The sequence below is a fragment of the Crocodylus siamensis genome, chromosome 8 (assembly GCF_052110815.1).
Source record: "Crocodylus siamensis isolate JL-2025a chromosome 8, ASM5211081v1, whole genome shotgun sequence".
In the NCBI taxonomy this organism is placed as follows: Eukaryota; Metazoa; Chordata; order Crocodylia; family Crocodylidae; genus Crocodylus; species Crocodylus siamensis.
In genome coordinates this window covers 57906531-57927259 of record NC_143402.1, presented here as the reverse complement: position 1 = coordinate 57927259, position 20729 = coordinate 57906531, and the positions used below count along the sequence as shown (strand labels likewise).

The 20729-nt window shown below is 58.9% G+C and overlaps 1 protein-coding gene across 4 annotated transcripts; it reads right to left on the bottom strand.

The window, feature by feature from the left end:
- Positions 1 to 35: 35 nt before the first annotated feature.
- TYK2 (tyrosine kinase 2) lies at positions 36 to 20609 on the bottom strand. 4 transcript variants are annotated; one of them, XM_090059071.1, is made up of 24 exons: positions 17139 to 20609; positions 14098 to 14310; positions 13397 to 13520; positions 12659 to 12803; positions 12142 to 12305; positions 10665 to 11043; positions 10079 to 10273; positions 9282 to 9439; positions 9015 to 9138; positions 7826 to 8018; positions 7594 to 7700; positions 7146 to 7322; positions 6953 to 7040; positions 6294 to 6421; positions 5750 to 5885; positions 4967 to 5118; positions 4485 to 4635; positions 4208 to 4305; positions 3683 to 3875; positions 3178 to 3296; positions 2716 to 2888; positions 2315 to 2432; positions 2108 to 2218; positions 36 to 1836 (listed from the first exon to the last, which is right to left on the bottom strand). In XM_090059071.1, the coding sequence occupies exons 2-24, from the start codon at positions 14282 to 14284 to the stop codon at positions 1702 to 1704; spliced, it is 3555 nt and encodes a 1184-aa protein (XP_089915197.1). In that variant the 5' UTR covers positions 14285 to 14310; positions 17139 to 20609; the 3' UTR covers positions 36 to 1701. The 4 variants fall into 4 exon arrangements, with proteins under 4 accessions (XP_089915197.1, XP_089915196.1, XP_089915198.1 ...); XM_090059070.1 differs by lacking the exon at positions 17139 to 20609 and having other exon boundaries at positions 14098 to 16956; XM_090059072.1 differs by lacking the exons at positions 10079 to 10273; positions 17139 to 20609 and having other exon boundaries at positions 14098 to 16957.
- Between the last annotated feature and the right edge of the window lie 120 nt (positions 20610 to 20729).

Genomic DNA, 20729 nt, shown 5'->3' with positions numbered 1-20729 from the left:
TGCAGCCCATCCCCACACAAGACAGGAGTCATCACCATTCTTGACAGTGATTTATTTGGAGACAATTGAGAGTGGCACCAGCAACAAGCTAGCTTCCTCAGGGAGCAGCTATGGCTGGGGCAGCATGAGGAGCCGTAGGTTCAGTCAGGTGATGTCTCCCATGCCCTGATAGAAACCTGATAGAAAACAAGTCTAGTACAATAGCTCAGGCAGGGCAGGGAGGCTGTGGTGAGCAATGTGCCCCAGGCCCCTACAGGGCCAAGGGAGCCGTAGCCTCTGCCCAGTGACAGAATGCAAGGCACGCAGCTGGGTTGTTTTTGCTTAAAAGGCTCAGGCACAGGCTGCGGGAAGGTGGGCTTGGGTGGCTGGCAGCTCTGCTCTGTCCTCCAGACAATGACACAGGTGAGGAGGATTCAGTGACATTTGCAGGGCAGACAACAATAAATACAGGGGAGCTGTACAGAGGGACAGTGTGGATTGGGGGCCAGTAGCACAGGCTGGGAGCAGCTGGACATTGGCATGATCTCTCCCTCCTCCATAGGGCATTGTAGTCACCTGCTCTGTCCACAAGTGGGAGCTGACAATGCACTGAAGGACAGAATTCGAGAGCCAGGCAAGCAGAAGGAAAGGAGGGTGGAAGGAATGATGTATGGTGACCGGCTGCAAAAGGGTTTCCATAACATCTGCCCCTGCTGTGCTCATGGCCCATGGTAGGATCCCCCAGCTGCAAGGGATGGGGACAAAGAACTCAGAGACTCACATGTGATTAGAGGAGTGAAGTTAGGGACCCCCCCCTCCAAATAAAGTGCCATAAACATTGTTTGCTAGGGGCTGCTTTCCCCCCACAGAAGGGGGGGGGGCTGCTGCCCTGGAGAAAGCCCAAGCCAGGTGTGGGTAAGGGAGACAAAAATGCTGAAGGGAACTGGCTTGGAGGTAGGTGGAGCGAATGCCTCAGGATACCATGGTTCAGGGCATGGCCCCAAAGGCCTGGTGTCATCACAGCACTGGGTGCCAGGCCTGAGACCAGAAGGTTACCAGCCAGATTCACAATAGGTGTATGGCCCTGGCCAAGGGCCTCTGGGCTTTGGTCAGGCTGTGTACAAAGGCAGCAGGTGGGCAACAATGGGTGCTGCCAGGGCAGGCACAAAGGTGATGGGGAAACAGACTGAGGTGCAGGAGGGCACTGCAGAGACCAGTGGGGGCTGCACAGGGCTTGCCCTAAGGCTTTGAACCCCAGCTCTCCTCCCCTTCTGCCAGGTGCTGCAGAAGGGTCCATGCTCCAGTGGCCTCAGCTGCCACTCTCCCATCCCGCCAGGCAGAGGCAGCACAGCTTGGACCCCAGACAGGCAGAGGCTCTTCTCGAAGCCTGACAAGCTGCAGCAGCTGATGTGCACCAGGCTACAGCCACACCTCCAAAGCCATGTCCAGGGCCAAAGAGACCTGCAGGAGGGCAAGGAGCCACAACTGGCTGCATCCACGGCACTTTCCTACAGTCCTGGTTGGACTGCAGACCAGAGGCCTCATGTCTCGTCTGCTCCCGCAGGGCTGGTGGACAGAGGCTCTGTGCCAGGGGAGCCAAACTCCCCGGCCTCTGGCAAGGTCCATGGGCAGCTGCCTGACCCAGCAGCAGCCCTGTGCTTGAGGCAGCATGCAGCTGGACTACGTGACAGCCATCCCCCGAGCACATCTCAGGTATGCAACTCAGCACAGGCTGAAGACTGAGGGGGCCTGAGCCTTGTACTTCTCATGGAAGGCCCTGAGCACAGGGACCAGGTTCTGGAAGGCTGGACGGAAGGAGGCTTCAGCCTCCCAGCAGTTCTTCATCAGGCGGTAGATCTGGGGGAAGGGAAGGGAAGAAATGGGAATGGTCTGGGGACCTTTGATGCATGTCCACATACACACTCTCTCCCTCCCCCTACCCTTCACAGCCCCAAGCAGCTGCCTGCCCTGATCCAAACCAGGTATGTGCTAGGCTGCAGGGAAGTTTCTCCCCAGCCAAGATGGACCCCATGCCTCTGCCTGGCACCAGGAGCTCCCTGAGGCCATAGAAGCACCCATGGTCCTACTAGGTTCTGGGATGGGGAGGGAGGGACGTCGGAGACCTCACCTCACAGGGACAGTCCTTGGGGCTAGGCAGGCGCTTGCCACGATCCAGCAGTTCGATGAGGCGCAGCACTGTCATCTGACCCTGTGTAGCCCCGATCATTTCAAGGAATTTCTAAGGGGGCAGGAAAAGTGCAGGCCGTGAGTGAAGCTGGGTTGTAGCAGAAGAAACATTCCTCCCTCCACATGCCCTGTGCTGCTGGGAACTCACCGCTGGGGGACTCTGGCTGGGGTCACAGCGCGTCAGGAGCTCATAGAGTGTCACCCCAAAGGACCAGACATCAGAGGCATAGTAGAATTTGCACTCCTTCAGGCACTCCATCGCGTACCTGCCAGGGGGGGCCGGAAGGTGGGAATCATGCTGAACCCACTGCTGCCTGACAGTGCTGCCTGGAGCTGGAAGAGCCCTGGGGGGCTCAGTGCTGCCTGCAGTCATGGCAGTTCCTGTGCATGGCAACCGGTAGGGACCCTGAGCAGAGCAAGGCCCAACAGGCAGGGACATGGGCCGCTGCTTCCCTGAGCCACACCAGGTTGGAGGGGGTATACACTGGCTGCTCTGCCCCAAGTTGGGGCCCCCTGCCCTTCCCTCCAATGGCCCCCATGCCCACTCACCAGAAAACAGGGCTGTCGCCATCCTCACGGACCCGGTAGTACTCGTGGCCCTCAGGCACAGCCTTGGCTAGTCCAAAGTCCCCAATCTTCACCACGTTCTCATTCTCCACCAGCACGTTGCGGGCAGCCAGGTCCCGGTGGATATAGTGCAGCGAGTGCAGGTATGCCATGCCCTGCATGGAGCACCAGCAGCCTCAGCTTCAGGACATGAGGTTGCACAGGCTCAGGAAAGAACCCAGGTGTCCTGATGCCCATCCTCTGACCATGGGACCCCATTGCCCTCCCAGAGCCAAGAGAACCCATGGTGTCCCAAAATCCACTAGCCCCTCAACTTTACAGCTGGGGGAGAAAACACAGGTTTCCTGACTCCCAGCTCCTCCCACTATGACCCAGAGACCATGCTCACTTCCTCTACCTTAGCCCCTGGGAACCCAGCCCCAACTCTCCCCCCAGGGCCATCACCTCACAGATCTGCTGGGCAAAGAGGAGGATGCGGGCCAAGCCAACATTGTGCTTGGGCAGGTAGTCCCGCAGGCTGCCCAATGGTACATATTCCATGATAAGCTGCACAATCTTGTCCCCTGGAAGAGATGCAGGAGGCACATGAGGCCCCAGCCCCGTCCTGCCTGAGGCTGAGCCCCACACGGCAGCACCACCACCTCCCACCAGCAGCCAGCCTCTGCATAGCCATTGGGGCAGCCTGCTCACACATCCCTCCTGCCCCGTGGTGCCATGTGCCCCTGCCCAGAGGCCAGCTGGGCCTGCGCCTGTTGCTAGTGGTACATCTGGAAGTCCTAAGCAGGCACTGCACTTCCCTCTTGACAGGTACTGAAGGGACAAGAGGCTCGGGGTGGGGGAGGCACGGTAGCTAAGGGAGTTGAGAAACCCAGGGCTGGGCAGTGCCCCCTGTACCTGGTCTAGGGTTGGGGACTAGGTCAGGCCAGGGCTGCGTTGAGGTGGACAGTACCTTGTTCACTGCAGCATCCCTTGTACTTGACGATGTTCTCATGATAGAGTGTCTTGAGGATCTCTATCTCCCTCTTCCAGCTGGCCAGGAGCTGCTGGCTGCAGCCAGACTTGAGTGACTTCACAGCCACCATCTCACCAGTGCTATCATTGGTGGGGTCATAGCAGTACAGGCTGACCTTGCCAAAGTGGCCCTGGGGAGGGAAAAACATGGGCTCTGAGCTCCTGGCATAGGGCATGGTCTCCTCATGCTGCAGCCAGAGCCTGCATGGGGACACCCTGTGGTCCAGTACTCCAGGCTAGAGCAGCACTGAGACATGGGGCAGCTGTGATAAGTAACTGAGCACAAGTGCAAGGGCCCTGTCCCTGCCAAGCTCCCGACCAAACTGGCACCACCCCATGGCCCAACATCTGCATCCAACCCCCCGCACTCAAGGTTTAGCTTGTGTCTTGGGTACACAACAGCATTTCCACCCCCCATTCCCCTCCCATCCATGGAGCTCAGGGCAGTCACAGCCCCACTCACCTCCCCCAGCTCCCGGATCTTCTTCAGGTAGCGCTTCTGGAAAACTGTGGGGTCCGACACAGGGAACTCAGGGTTCACAGAGCTGATGTCCAGGAGGTCTGCAAAACAGTGCATGGGCTCCAGGTGTCAGCTCAACATGCTCCAGACTCACCAGGGAGAAGCATGGGATCTCAGCACCCTGCACCCAGCTCCTCCCCTGGCCAGACAGACATGGAGTCCTGGGCACAGCTGGAGCAGGTGGCTGCTGGGGGAGTGAAGGGGACAGTAAAGCTCTTACTGTGTGGCTGCAGCTGAGTGAGGTCCCGCAAGATGGTGCGGAAGGAGGGGCGCTCTCCAGGAGCATAGTTCAGGCACTGGCTGATAAGTGTGGCCAGCTCCCGGCACGAAGGTTCAGGCAGGTGATGCCTCTTCTCGTAAAAGCGCTCCTTCTGTAAGGCGGCATGCACCCCGTCAGCCCCTTCAGGCTGGATGGTGGCTCCATGTCGTCCAGTCCCACACCCCACCCTCCCCCACCTGGCTCCTTTCAGGCCCATGCAGCACCCCCCTCCCTCCATCTGTCCCGAAGCCCCATCTGCAGTCCCCAGAGCAGTATGGGGCTGGAGGCTTTGCAGTGTGGTTCTACACACATGCCACAGGGGAAGACGGGACTCCACAGCTGAGTTGGACTCAGAGATGCTAAGCAGTGTGTCCAGCTGTCAAGGGCATCATGTCAGGGCCAGTGGGCAAGCGCCCCTAAGGCTGTTATCATGCGGGCCTTACCTCTGGCTGGGTGCGCTCCTTCAAGGGGACATCAGCATCAAAGCAAATCTCTAGCAGGGTGGTGCCAAAGCTCCACTTGTCAGCTGCAGGGCTGAGGCTGCTCACAACCTGCACGCACTCAGGTGCGATCCACGGGATCCGGTCCACACGCTCTGTAGGGAAAGGAGGAGCATATAGGGTTATGTTTGGGGCTGTGCTGGTGGCGGTGGGGGAGAGGACAGCTGCTACACCTACATCCAGGAAAGGAACCCCTCCTTCCATGAAGGGCTGTGGGGGACTGCAGGCATTTGTCTGTCCATACAGACATGCCAGGCCCTCAGGATCTAGGACAGTTCAGGCTCCACACTCAGCTCAGCCCATAGCCTTGTGCCTTCAACTCCTCCAGACACATTCTCCATATAACCCACTTCCTGTCCTAGGCACCATTCACAGCAGCTGTTTTCTTAGTCCTCAGAGGCATTCACCTGTCAAGTGGTGATGACACCTCCCCACCTATGCTCAGGGCCCCAGAAGTGGAAAGCCCTGGCTTCAGCTTGCTGGTGATTCCCAGAACTAGACTGATGCCTGTACCATCAGCCTCACTGGGGCTCAGGATGGAATGGGGCTGGGGGCTTGGGGTGCCTTCTCAGCACAATTCAGCCCCATGCATGCTCCTTACCCTCATCTGTGGCAGGCTGGGAGACCCCGGGGAGCCAAGGGGGAGTTGGGGGCAGCAGGCGCCAGACCTCTGAACCAGTGAGCTCCAAGCTATGGCCCCAAGTGCCTGGAGAAGGGTGGTATTACCTTCTCGAGAGAGCACAGAGAAACTGATGCCCGGGTCACTGAGCTTGATGAAGGGCATGGCCCCATCCTCCAGCCCCCGCCGGGCCAGCAGGATGTTCTTGGCACATACATTCCCATGCACCAGGTTCTTGTCCTCCTGCCAACACACAAATGCAAAGTCAGCCATCCCTGGCCCCACATAGACCGCTAGGTCCTTCCTGCCCCACCCCGATGTGCGAAGGAACAGCTGCCCTGCCTCAGTTTTCCCACCTGAGCAGCAGCAAAGGAGCAAGGGGGACCTGAGAGGTAGGAGGACAACTGCATTCCTGGTTCTCCCTGGGTCTGCCTATGGTGGTCTGGCGACTGGAGACTGAGTGTGTGACCTGAGACGCTTCACCCCCAGGTGAGGGGAAGGGACCAAGGGACCAGTAGACAGGACTCTATGTTTGGACACCGGATGCTGGAGTTCCAGCAGAGCAAGCCCTGCCATCCACTGGCTGCTGGTACAGCCCCAGGACCCCACAGCCACCCTGGGGGATGCCTGGGGCCAGATGCAGCCCCTCACCAGGTAGCTGAGGGCACTGGCCAGCTGCTTGGCCACAGTGATCTTCCAGCTCACGGTTACCCGGCCCTTCTCCTTGCGCAGCAGGACATCCAGAGGGCCATGCTCCACAAACTCCTCCACCATGATATCTGGGGAGACAGCACAGGGGCTCCTTATTGACAGCCCAGGGCCCTAGACAGCATCACAACCACTCAGGCTGGCAGCCTCACCATCTGGTGCTGAGGGCAAGATGGCCCTGGGGAGGAGAAGAGGGGGAGGGAAGGAGAGGGGAGGGAAAAGAAGGGCTCCCCGGCACTCTGCAGCAAGGGGAGAAGAGCAGGTGCCACCTCTGTGCATGTGTTGTGTCTGTGCATGCTGTGTTTCCGCATTTCTGCATGCTTGTGCCACGTCTCTCCATAAGCCACATCACATCGCTGCATGCTGTGCTGCATCCGAGTGTGTGCACGCCACATCTCTGCACTTGCATGTGCCATGTTCCTGTGTGCGTGTCTGGATGCTTGGGCCGCATCTCTGAGTATGAGCCATGTCTCCACTTGCACATAAACACAGGTGGCACATCTCTGAAAACATGCCATCTCTCCACATCATGTCTGCATGTGCCACATCTCCATAAGCAGTACCACACAGCAGGGGAGGGGGGCACTCATGCAGATACTCACTCTCAGAGCCCCGCACACAGACACCGTGCACAAAGGCCAGGTGCACATGTGAGACCTGGCTCATGAGGCTGGCCGTCTCGAAGAATGCCTGCAGGCACAGGACAAAGATCAGGACAGGATCCACAGAGGGAGAGGCACCCTCCTGCTGCCTCCCTGCCACCCCACCCCCACCCTGTGCCCTACGCTTGCTCACCAGCGCGATGTCCCTGTGGCTTGGGTCCAGCACCTTGAGCACCACACGCAGCTCTTGCCCGTTGTTATTCGGCTCAGGGGGGAAGGGCTCAGCCTCATCATCGGCTCCCACACCCCCGCACACATGCAGCAACCCCTCATAGATGTTGGTGCATGTGCCCTGCCCCAGATGCGCCCTCTGTGGGAGATGCCTGTGAGTGCCAGGCTGGGCATAGCCCCCCTCCCCTTCACTGACACCCTGCAGTAGAGCAGAGCATCACCCAACGGCTATAGGTGCCCTTCAGGTGCCTCCCTCCAGTCCAGGCCTGGTCTCCCAGCTCCCTCAGCCTCTTCTGCTGAGAGGCCAATCTGCATCCCACAGAAACACGTGCCCACATTTATGCTGTTGGGGCCCCCTGCAAACCCTGCAGTCACCTACCAGGTGGAGGTGAGAAGGGGCATCCACCCACCTGAGTGATCTCATCCTTGCGGATCTGGTGGAAGCGCAGCTGGGTAAAGTTCAGCACAGGCTTGGCACCAGCCTTCACCTTCCGTGTGATGATCAGGTCTGAAATCTCTGTAGGTGAGAGTGCCCCTCAGCCTGGTGACCCTGTACCTTCCCCTGCCCACGTCAATAAGAAGCCCAGGGGCAGAGATCAGGCCGCATCCCCAGTGCCCACCCCATGGCCTCCTGACTCCTACCTCCCGGCTTGGGTGGGCAGCAACGGCACACAGTGAAGTTCTCATTGCCTGACTTGAGGGTGCAACCCTTGAGTGTGTCCAAGAGCTGGCGCACAGAGAGGAAAGCCCGGTCCCAGCCCTCCAACACGAAGGTGTCGCCCTTCTGCTGGATCCGGAACTGCCTGTACTGCAAGGAGGCCTGTGTCCCAGAGCCCTGGGATGGGCAGATGGGAGCAGGGCCAGGCATCAGGGGCTGAGTCAAAACCCCATCAGGCAGTAGGAGGTAGCGTTGAGCCTCAATTGCCTTGCCTGGGCAGCCACAGCTGAGCTGACAGCCATGAGCACCAGGGCAGCCAGATGAAGAACATGTAGATCCCTTACTCCCCCGCAGCTCCCTCCCAGAGGGGACAGGGAGGCACCCACCAGCTGTACACAGCTCAGTCCTAAGGAGACCGGCCCTCCCCATGCAGCCAGCAGCTCAGGGGGGTGAACTTCAGCCCCAAGGATGTGTGGCTCCCAGGTGAACCACCATATGCGGCCCAGAAGCTTGCCTCAGTGGTTCACAGCAGCTGCTGGCTAGAATATGCAGCCTGCAGGCGAGCCTGAGAACTACAGGACAAATCTTCCAGCCCCAAGGCACAACCCCTTCAGACAGATCCCCACTTCTCAGCCCTGCAGAAGCCTCAGGGCTCTGTTGAAAGTCTCCACTCCTAGTTCAGTTGCAGCTGTAAGGGCCAGTGGGCCACCCCATCCACCCCAGAGGTGGCTGCAGGCCAGTGGAGGAGCAACAGCTCCTGGTGAGGGAGCGAGGGGGGCAGGGGAGGACAGGCAAACAAATTCTAGAGAGCTGGAACACAGACCAGCCTCATTGCACCAAGAGCCACATGTTGGCTCTGGGGTAAGTGGCAGGCTCAGGCCAAGGCCAGATAAGGGAGAGCTGAGTTCCAGAGACTAGCAGCAACCATAGCATGACAGCTCAGAGTAACACCCCTCAGTACCCTGCTACGGGGCTGAGCTTGGCTCTGCAGAAGACAGAGTCCAGAGAGCTGGGACCAGCGTGACTCTCACCACCTCCGCTTCCTGTGCTAGCACCAGGCCCATAACTCAGTCACCTAGAGGCCCCACAACCCATGGTCAGCCTGGGCCAGGACGAGGCAGCCAAACCAGCAGCCGGGGCAGAGACCCCACACCCGGGAATCCCTCACCTCACCTGGGGGCAGCTCCTTTTAGCCACCAACAGGATCATTCTGTCAAAGTCCATGCCACTCCAGCGCAGCATGTACAGCCCATCCTCCAGTGGCTCCCGCCGCAGCTTGGCCAGCACAAACTCCTCCCTAGGGCACAGAGAAAGAGCAAGGGAGATGCGTCTTACAGGCCCTGGTGGTTGCTCCAGCCCCAGCACCACACAGGGCTCTGGGCCATGCTTCCTGGCCCCGGCACCTACCCCTGCCCCTGCTAGCAGGAAGCAGCCACTTACTGCATGGGGCCATGGATGCCATGGAGGATGCTCATGATTAGGCGAGGGGGGGCCACCTCGTGGCAGAGGTAGTGGCTGGCATCAGCTGTGAGCCGGAAGTAGCCATCCACCAGTGACACCAGGGACAGGGCGACCTCAGGCGATGGCAGCACCAGCTCCTGGGGGAGGGGGGACAGGGGTGTTGGCAAGTCTCAGGGCCCTGCCAAGTTACAGCCATTGAGTGGGGCTGGGTCCCCCAGCAGCAACTCCCACAGGCCCTGATAAGGGTCAAATAGAGAGTCAGAGCTGTGGTAGAGTCAGGGCACTGCGAACTTGGAATCTATCCTGTGTACACTGCACCCAGCATCACATGAAAACATGCATATACAAATGTCCACAGCAGCCACAGCCGTGACTGCATTTTGCTGCTCCTCCATTCTGGTGTAACCGATGCAGAAGGAACCAACTGCCCTGGGGGTGCTGGGTGGAGCTGGGAGAGAACCAGGTGTCTGGGCTCCTAACCTTCTTGGTTCTCACTCCCAGCCCCCACTCCCCTCCCACAGCAAGGACAGAACCCAGGTATCTGGGCTCTCAGACCTCTCAGCTCTAACCCACCAGTCCCCAAAACCCTGCCCAAAGCAGGGAGGGAACCCAGGTGTCCAGGGTCCAGCCTCCTCAGCTCCAACCCACCAGACCCCACTCCCCTCTCCCATGGCAGGGACAGAACCCAAGCATCTCAGCTCTCGGTGGCCAGCCCCACCACTCTCCCCCAGCAGAACATGAGGGGTGGATTAGGGGCATCGGGGACCAGCACCCACTAGGCACTGATTGTCCTGGCGGTGGATGCCAACACAGGCACCGGTGAGGACGACATGTGTGATCTCCTGGAAGTCGCAGAACTGCACCCACTTGGGCTCGTAGTGCTCAGCCAGGGTAGGGGGTGCCCGGGAACTTGGCTCCTTGCTCCTTCCCTTCCGCCCAAAGTAGCCCCGGTGTGGGGGACTCTCTGTCACCTGTGGGGCCAGAACGTGGCTGGGTCACAGTCATGGCCCCCTGCATTGGGTCCTGTCCCCCCTTCCCTCTTACAGCTCCTAGGGGTCTCCTTCTCCCAGGGGGCTGGGCTATACTGTCTGCAGGCCTGGGAACGCAGGAGGGCCCAAGGGAGGTGGGAGGGACACATCCATGGTTCACACCAGCAGTGAAGCTCCATAGGCCACACCAAGGACCCTTCCGTAGCCAGGGGTGGAAGGGAGGGCTGGGGTCCCCCACGCACTACCTCTCTGTGTTTCCCTGTCTGGGGAACCCTGCCCTGGTCCAAGTAGACATGGCGTTAGCTTGAGGCGGGGCTGAGAGAGGCAGGTGTCTGTGGGGGGAGGGGGGAAACTAGCATGGGGTGGCACTTACCTCAACAGGCACAGACCGCCACCGGATGCCATCAGTGCCGGTGACCAGGACCTCGTGGGTGGACAAGCAGTCACCGGGTGGGATGGCATCCACAGGCATGGGGGGCCCCCCATTGACATATAGTGGAGTCCGGTCATCCTCACGGGAAGTGTTGAGGGCAAGAACAGGATAAAGCTCAGCACCAAAGCGGGGTGCTAGGGTCTCCAATGTAGCCAGGTATTTGTACATGACGTCCTGCTCTGTCAGCCGTCCGGCACCCACTGTGTGCCGTTGGAAGTGCTGCACGAACCTCCGGAAGACACTGCGCAGCCGCAGGCGGGTCAAGGAGCTGCTCTGCTGGATCTGCCGGCGAAAGGACCGCGGAATGCAGTCCTTGAAGCTGTTGGTGGGGGCAAAGCCTGTGAGTATAGTCATCAGGCCATGGCCTTGAACCTAGGACCTTGGCCTATCTGGCAGCACTGCTACCTATCCTGGTCTACCACCTCTTCAGCAGTGCACTGGGCAGATGAGGGCCCAGCTAACCCTTCACACCTTCCAAAAGAAACCCCGGAGCTAGAAGAGGAAGTATCTGGGCAGCAAGGCTCGACCTGGTATTAAGGCTGCTGCACCCTCTCTTTGTGCTGCTCCTGGTTCCAACGGATTCTCTAGCTACCTGGCCCCACTTGCTCATGGACCCTGAGTCTGGCTAATCCTCCAGTTCTCCAACTCAATGGACTTGATCTCCTGGCTCCTTGACCTGATTGCCTCCTGACGCCATGCTCACCCCAACCCTTTGGGGTTGATGACTTGGTTCCCCAGACAGATCTTCCCCACACAGACTCTGCATATTCCCCTCAGGTCTTGGCTGCTTCTCCTGACCCTAGGTGACCCCCAGGCTGGACTGCCCATGGCCTGGCACCACAGCAGCTCCAGCACCACCGTGTATGACAGGGAGGGCCATGGCCATTGCAGAGGGGATGGAGGGTGGGACAGCTCAGGCCAGACACCTGCTGCAGCCATGGCTCTAACCCACCAGCCTCTACACTGTGCCTAGGGTGGGCCTGGGCCCCATGACCAGCAGCTGGAACCCCTCCCCTCACCTCCATTATGCATCACTATGGGAAAGCAATGTGAACCAACCTTGTAGCAGCAGGACTAAGCATAGAACCCAGGAGACCAGGCTCCTACCCCAACCCTGTGCTTCCCCCCAGACAGGGAGTGAGTTGGGCAACCTGGCTCCTGGGCATGTGTGCTCTAACCCCTAGCCAATCCCCTAGTCTGGTGGGGACACTAATACTGACCTGGACTGCATTGAGATCTGCTGCACCACCCTTCTGGGTGGCTGATCCCAGGGCAAAGCCCATGCAGAGGGAGCACAAAGCATATGGCCATAATCAGACCCATGCAGGCTCCATCCCAGAGGCATCTACGGGCTCTACCCATGGGGTGGAGGGGAGGTAGGAAGAGAGGGAAGAAAGGCTGGGCCCCGGGCACTGACCTGCACTTCTTGGCTGCCTCCTCAAGGGAGAGGCCACGGCGGAGAGCAAGGTGGGAGAGGTGCAGCACAGCCATGCCCAGGCTCTCGTTCTTGAAACGATGAAGGTCCTGTTCAGTTGCCAGGTCCCGCAGCGATGCTACATCGTTCACAAATTCAAACTTCCCCTGCCGGGGGTCATGCAATCATAATCAGGGGGACCTACTTTCCCCACCCATACTGAGGCCTTCTTCACAGGGGGATGGGAGTGCCTGTAAGGGCCAAGTCCTGGCCTCCTACTAGCTTGAGGCAAGGGGGCGCAGATACAGGTGTGCTGACTCCTGGGGCCCAGCATGACCTGTTGGAAGTCTGAGCCCTGGGAGCGGGGGCTCCTGGCACATGCTGTGGGAAAGGGGCAGGAGCTGGGAGCAGGGTGGCAGCCTCATCTTTGGAAAGCAACAGCCACATCCAAAGGCCAAAAACCCCCAGCTTTAACCCTTTGGGGCATGTAGCCCTGGCCTAAACCCCCCCCCAGCCCCACCTGCTCAAAGAGGTACTCAAAGGAGGCACGGTCCAACAGCGCACTTCCAGGCGAGCGCTTGTCGGGGCCATCGCTGTGGCGCAGGGCACTGCGATACACAGTTGGCTCCTTCTCACTCAGTCCATGCCAGTTGCGAAAGTAGAACCTACCAATAGGGGATAGTGGGGCAGTGTGAGGTATAGATGCTGTAGGGCCCTGGCAGGCTAGTGCCAGTGCCAGAACTCACCCTCACTGCATTGCCTGCCCCGAACAACCAGCAAGGGAGAGAAGCTATAGCTGCAGCAAGCTCTGATCTCCCGCTGTGCTTAGGGCCTGAGACTCCAACCAGCTGCACTCCTGTACCCCAAAGGCCACATCACAAGAAGCATGGGCCCCTCCACCCACAGGCAGCTGTAACTGGGTCTGGGGAAGTCAGGGGGGCTAGTGACAGCCCTCATGCCTGTCTCCTACAGCCACAAGCAGCTCTTCATAGAGGTGTTCACAAGGCAGCTGTAACAGGCTGAGCTTGGCAGTGCCTGCATTCTAAACGGGAAGCTCTGAGCCAGGGTTGGCAACTCCTTCCTCATCCCCATGGTGCCCAGTGTACCTCTGTGGGTCTTGACTAACAGCAATGCACATTGTGCTGCAGTTGTCCCCATCCCTCCTGAGTCCCTCCTTGCTCTGCTTTGGGGGCCTCAGCCTGGGCATCATACTAGATTTGCCCAGGGTCCCTGCTGCTGCCCCCACCCCCCTGTCCACCTCATGCGGAAGAGCAGGCTAAGGCTGGTGTCCTTGCTGATCTCAAAAATGTGGTTGGGTGGGAACCAGAGCCGCGCCTGGGGGTCGTAGAGCGCAAAGAGGTTGTAGCACAGTGGTGTGATGCCTGTGGGAGAGAGACAGCACTGTCAGCCATCCCCATGGACCACCACTCCTCTTTCCGCTGCCCCCCCCCACATCCTCCAACAGCCCCACAAGAGCAAGACCACTGCGGGGGCTCAGTGATCCAGGGCTCAGCATGAACCCTGCCCCGAGAACATGGGGCTGGTTTCCTTCCAAAGTGCTGGAAGATCTAAGCAGTGGCTGCTCAAGGCAGCCCATGTTTGGTGACCACCCCACAGCTCCCCTGTGGAGGGAAGGAGAGAGGGCAGTGATGACAGGGCAGGCAGTGGAGCCTGTGGGACAGGAGCTGGGCCATGAGTCGAAGGTGAAGTCACCACTTGCTGACTCAATCAGTGCCAGTCACTCAGCCTTCCAGGAAGCACCTCGTTGCCAGAGCCAGGGGAAGACACTGGCTGATCACTGGGGACCCCCATCCTGCCCCTGCCCAAGCTCTTCTCCCCCCTCACCCCTTATCTGGATCCTAGGGATGGCACCTAGAGGCCAAGCGGCTGAGCTCCCGCTACGCCCTGTAGCCCCCAACCTGTACCCACCACCAAGCCAGGTCTGAGCTCCCTGCTCACCAAGCCTGCGGGCCACATCGATGCAAATGTCCTCAGCACAGAGCCGGCCTGGTGCGTAGCTGCGGTGCCGCTCGGGCTCATCTGGGCCACCCCAGTGCAGGTGCACACGCAGGCCACTAGCTGCTGAGAAGCAGCAGCCCTCCATGTCCGACTCACTGCGCTTGGCTGCACACTGGCACAAGGGCATCGTGCCTGCACCACTGGGTCTCCCACCTGCCAGGGCACAGGGTGTGAGGAGGGGGCACAGACATGACTGCTGGTAGCCCAAGCCAGGAGAGTGCATACACAGCTGCTTCCCTCAGGTCCTTGACCACTACTGACTTCTCTCACCTCCATGCAGCAACACCCTCCCCAGCAGGGGACAGTCCCATGTCCCCCGGATGCAGTTACCAAGGAGGCTTGGAGCCATGGGAAGGTGCTCATCCCCCACCCCCCTCCTCCCCAGTCTGCAGGTCCACACCCTGACACCAGAGCTCTGGGGCTTCCTCAGCTGTGTCCCTCACCTCCTGCAACAGGGCAGAAGGGTCCACATACTCCCATCACCACCTGGGAGGAGTCCTGGCTTCAGGCTCTCCTGCCCTACCCCAAACCTAAGATTCTACCCCCAGCTCTGAAAGAGAAGTGGAACCCAGGCATCTGGGTCCTCCCACACCAGGTTAATCTGTGGCTCATGCTGCCCATGGTTATAGTAACGCTTCCTCCTGTGGGGCTATGTCCCTACCAGGGCCCCAACCCCACGCCTGTCAGCACCTTTTTGCTGATGACTGGAGCCCTGAGGCAGATGACACTGATTTCCTCTGCCAGCGAGAAGCGCTGGAGTCAGCAGGGAAGTCCCACATAGGCAGAGAAGTCCTTGACTGTCTGCCCCAATGCTAAGAAAGCCTGAAAGGGGCCCAGCAGCCACAGGGACAGAGAACTGTGCTACCACCTTCCACCCTCTCTCATGCATCAGCCTGGGCCTGGGCTCTGCCCCGCTGCATGCCTGCCAGAGCTCCAGGGTGACGAGCACAGGATGCAGTGTGGCTGCAGAGGCAGCCCCCGGCCTCCACGGGATATGGCCACAGCTGGAATCAGGCCTGGCCATGCAGAACCAACACCCCCTGCAATTCAGGGAATTCAGCTGTGTGCGTCTAGGATGGCTGACAAAGCCCAGCCGAATCATGGCACTCGTCAGTGCCCAACCAAGTACTCCAGGGACAGGGGGTTCTATGGGAACCTGCCTCCCTCCTGATTCAGCTGCATGCACAGGTCTGGGCCTGAGCTATAGGTGCCAGATTTGTGTGATCCAGTCAGAGCAAAGAAATCCAGAAGCGGGGCCGTTCTTCTTCTCAGTGCCAGCTTCCTCATTCCTGTAACCAGCAGCTGCAGGACACGCAGGTCTGTGAGACAAGTGCTGAAGCCAGCAATAATGGACCTGAGCCTGGAGGGCACTGTTGGCTCCTGGAGCTGTGACACTGACAGTTGTCAAAGCTACTGGCACCAGGGTTAGGGATCCCATGCGTCTGAGCATGCCCCCCTTCCCCTGGCCCTGAGCAGGACCAGGACAGATAACCTGTTGCCACAGCCCTGCGACATCTCCTCCAGCTCCTGCTCTTCACCCAGAGCACTTCCCCACCCAGAGACAAGGTGATGGCCAATTTCAGCCTCTGGCCTGACCTGACAGAAACTTTTATCACTGCTGCAACTCCAACTCCCAAGACCATAAGTAATGCGAGTGCCAGGACAAATGTATCCCAAGTTCAAGGCTCCCAGGTACAGAGGGGGCTGCACACAGGCCCAATGGAAGGTCCACTCACACCTTCCCCAAACCCATGGTCACAGAGACAATATCCTGACACTTTGCCCAGGCAGACACACCTAGGCTAGCCACAGCCAGTCCAGAATGTCTCAGCTGGCATATTCAGGGGGAATGCTGCCCCTGCCCAGCCAGGCCTGGCCTCACCCAGGCAAGGAGATGGTCTAGAACACTCAAGGGCCATGAACACTGGCTCTGAGCTTACAGGACACACCCCAGACTGACCCAGGCCACTAGGATGCCCCACAGCCCTCATTACAGCCAGACTCATATCTCTGCCCCTGCTGAGTCATCGCATCATAGATCCAAAAGCCATGAAGGACCTAGGCTCATCCCGCACAACTCAGCCTGTTGCCCAGGCTCCTCTACACCAGCTGGGCAGACAGCCAAGCAGCATGGGAAGGGCAGAACACATGGGCATGTCTATGTGACCTCTGCCAGCTACTGAGTGGTGGCAGAAGCCTGCTTTTGCTAAGGGAGAATGAGGTAGGGTCACTGCAGGCAGTGGAGGTGGGCAGCCACCACAGAGGGGCCAGAAGAATGGACTCCATAATGCTCTGGGGGCAAGTCTGGCACAAAAGGTAACGCAGGGAGCAAGTGAGGAGCAGAATGAGCCTGTGGCTTCCCCAAGCCACAGGCCTGGCTGGGAACCAGAAGAGAGGAGCACCTGCCAGGCACAATGACCCAAGCAGCTCAGAGGAGCCCTTGGGCAGAGCATGGGCACCATAACCAGTCCCAGCAGCCAAGGGGCCCCAGTCTGGTAGCCCGGGGGGAGTGGGGGGAGGGCAGAAGAAAGCTGCACCAGGTAGGTAGAGATCAGCTAACATTTCCCCCCACCACCCTGCTCTGCAGCAGCCGGCCTGGCCCCTCATCATCCTTGACACCCTCCTGCTCCTCTCTCCACCCAGGTGAAGGACAGCTGCCATCAGACTGAACACCGGGCTCCAATACCACTGCGCCCACACTCCCCGGCCTCCAGCTCACATATGCCTGCACCTTTGGAGCCACAAGTACACCCCACAGCTGCCCCAGCCTCATTATTACAGCCCACTGTCCCCTCACAACTCCCCACCGCCCATGCCCTCGCAGGACTTCCCCCAGCCCCAGAACCCCCCAGCCACTACATGGCCATGCCCATAGGACCCCCCAAACCAGGGCCCCCAACTATAACCCCCCAAGGACCATCCACTACAGCCCCAGTGCACACCACCCGCAGGGAGCCGCGGCCCCAGCAACGCCCTCGTACCTGGGAGCGATCAGCACCCAGCCAGAAGGCCCGGCCGCAGCTACTACCCGAACGTCCTCCGCCCCCCTGAGACGCCACCTCCCATTGGGCCGCTGAGACAGCTGCTGCCATTGGCGGACGTATCAAGTGTTCTGCCCGCCGCTTGCCTCCCTCATTGGGCGGCGGCCCAGCTCAGCCCGCCCCAGCTGGAGAACCCGGGCAGGGAGGAAGGGGAAGCCGCGCCTTGCGAAGAAGAGCGAGTGATCGGCCATTGGCGGCGGGACGGGCACCGCACGTCCGGATTGGCCATGGTGCGGTTGAGGGGGCGGGGCCGGGCACAGCTGGGTCAAAGGCATGCGCACACCCATCCAGAGGCCAGCTGGACTGTGGCTCTCCGTGAACGCACAGCTGGAGAGCAAGAAGGTACCACTCTGCCTCTATGTGCGCTGGGGTAGGGCAGGACAGTCGGCTGCGGAGCCTGTCTGCCGCCTCTGTGGAGTGAAGCTGGGCCCCCCGAGACAGGCACCGGCCTGGCACTCGCGCGGCCAGGGTAGGTTCTGCAACCAGGCGCACATGGGCAGAGTCGTGCCGAGCCGTCCATTGCTGCGCACCGCTGGAACGACTCGGAGGCAGCAGCCTGGAACCTTTCCAGCACCCAATGGCGACTCTCGGGTCACCCCCACCAAGGCAATGCTCGTAGCTACATTAAGGGGACATCAATTTGTTCTGCTAGACATCTCACACGAGGTGCCCAGCCTAATCCTAACCCTGGCACCTTAGGATGGGGGAGTCCAGGCTGAGGAAAAGGAGGGCAAGACAAAGCCCTATGGCATGCCCCACTCTCCCCGGAGAGCCCACTGCCTCCAAGGAAAGCCCCTGTGGGCAACACTTATCCTCCCCAAGTTCCCAGCCAGAAAGCTACCCACCCCAACACTGGGTTAAGATGGGGTTGGTCTCCAAACTGGGCCCTGCCCTGCTCACGAGTGCTGGATAACTGAGCTGTTGTTAACCCACTCTCTCCCCTCACAACTGGCAGCTTCATGGAGAAGCCCAGAGGCAGGGTGTTAACACAAACAGCTGGACTGCAATGCAGCTGGGTCCCACATTACCCCTCCACTGTGGGCATTTACCAAAGAAAGGCAGAATTACCCATCTCTGCCTGTGCAAAGATGCCCATGAATAGACCTGGTGGAACCTACACCCTGGCCCTGCTCTTACTCTGTTCCCTCCCACCACAGAGGCCTCTACACCCTTGGCTGGCAGGCACAGGCAGGTTGGCATGTCTTCCACTCCTGCTTCTTTCTGTCCCAGCCCCTGCTTGCCAGGTGACTTGGGCTGTTCCTTAAAGGCTTTGGCTGCTATCTATCTGCCCTCCCCTCCTAAGAGAAGTTTCTGAGACAGGCCTATTCAGGCAGTGTCTACAACAGGTGCCTTTAATTTTCCACTCAGACCCCGCTTCTCCTCTGTGCTTATTCAGCAGGGAGTGAACACAGGAGCCCAAGCCAGGGAGCAGGCCTCCATACAAGGGAGCAGCAAGCAAGACAGGTTCCACTTTGGCACATGGGTCTGCACCAGGCAAGGTCTAAGCTCTACAAGATTTCCTGAGTCTGCCGCTTCCACCCTCCTCCCTGAGCCCAGCTGATCCACAGCTTCTTGTGAACAGCACATAGGGTTTTCACCATTGCCCACACAGCCTACCATGCAGCTTCCCGCTGGCAGAAGGCCCTGCAGAAACATATGTGGGCAGAGAAGTGAAAGGAGCTGGAGGGAGGGCACAAACAGAGGTTATAGCAACAGGGGAAGCCAAGGAAAAGGCAGGGGAGCTGGGTGGGAAGGAGGGAGAGAAAAGGGGAGGCTACTAGTGCCAGCTTGGAGCAGGGGCTGACTGGTTGGGCAGCAGCTCTGCAGAAAAGGAGCTGGGAGTTACAGTGGACAGACGATAAGCTGAAAACGAGCCAACAGTGTGTCCTTGTTGCCAAGGCTAATGGCATACTAGGCTGCATTGGTAGGTGTGTTGCCAGCAGGGAAGGGAAGTGATTCCTCCCCTCTACCGAACACTGGTGAGGCCACATCTGGAGTCCCGTATTCTGTAGTAAGGGGTCCAAAACTGAAAGGACGTAGACAAATTAGAAAAAGTCCAGCAGAGCATAATGAAAATGGTGAGGGGGCTAGGGCACATGACTTGCGAAGAGAGGCTGAGGGAACTGGGTTCATTTAGTCTAGAGGGAAAAAAAATGAAGGGAGATTTAATAGCAGCCTTCATCTACCTGAAGGGGATTCAAAAGAGGATGGAGCTAGACTGTTCTCAGTAGTGACAGATGACAGAACAAGGAACAATGGTCTGAAGTTGCAGCTAGAGAAGTTTACATTAGATATTAGGAAGAATTTTCTCAGTAATAGGGTAGTAAAATACTGGAACAGGTTGCCCAGAGAGGTTGTTGAATCTCCATTCTTGGAGGTTTTTAAGACCTGGCTAGACAAAGCCTTGGCTGAGATGATACAGTTGGGGATAGTCCCGCTTTGAGCAGGGGATTGAGCTAGATGACCCCGAGGTCCCTTCCAACCCTAATTTTGATTCATGAGACTGGGATCCAGCTGCTAGTTGCTCCGATAACTCTCCATGCCCACATGCTGGTAAGAATCCTCCAGCCAACCCTTTCACACTTGGGTCTCTAGGGATAGGGAGCCAGTACGTGGCTTGCCCTGGTAAGCCTGTAACCCACAGCCCTTCCCCAAGCAAAGAAATGGTGAATGCTCTTGAAGCAGGCTGGAACCTGCTCCTACAGAGTTGGGATTGGGCTACCTGATGCCACCCCATGAGTTCTGTAAACCTTCACCTCTGTGACTTCCTAATCTTCCTTCTGTCTCATGTCCTACAAGGCCAGGGAAGGAAGACAGATGCTCAGGAAGGGAGCCAAGGCCATGCACAGCTGGCACAGGAAGCATTTATGGGCAGTGTGGAGGGGCCAGTTCCCCATTAAGCACACTGAACCAAGTCTCCTGTGGGAAGGTTTTTCAGCCTGCCCCTGCAGCTGTACCCAGCATGTGCTGGCATTCAATGGCTGCAAAATGTCAGCATTAGGTACACAAACTCCCAGAGTCAAAGGAACCCTGTGCAAGCATGGCTCTGATCTGGGCTATCGCCTGGCTAGTGGCTTGAAGGCTGATGGTGCCAGCTGTACCAAGGCAGAGCTGCCGCCCAGGTCAGGGGCAGATCAGCATGGTTGAAGAAGGTGCCAGGCAGTACATGCAGCAGGCCAGGAAATAACAGAGGCACTGAGCTGCCTACCCTGGCAGAAGCCTAAGAGAGGCAGACAGCCAATGCCTCCTCCAAAAACAGTGCAGCCACAGGGCCAGGAGACAGCAACTCCCCATGGCCGACTGAGGATACAGACCCTGGCACGGGACTGCCTGGCACAGGACTGCCCACGCAGCTGGTTGAGGTGCAGAGACCCAGCAGGTGCTGAGTAGACACCATGTCATGTCTCAGAGGTTGGTCCCACTCCCTCCCCCACCAGAAGACATTCCTGGAGCCAACACTTCTGCATCCAGCTGCCCTGAGCAGCCACAAGCCCAACCCAGTACACTGGGTTCCCCCTGTTCCCAGTCTAG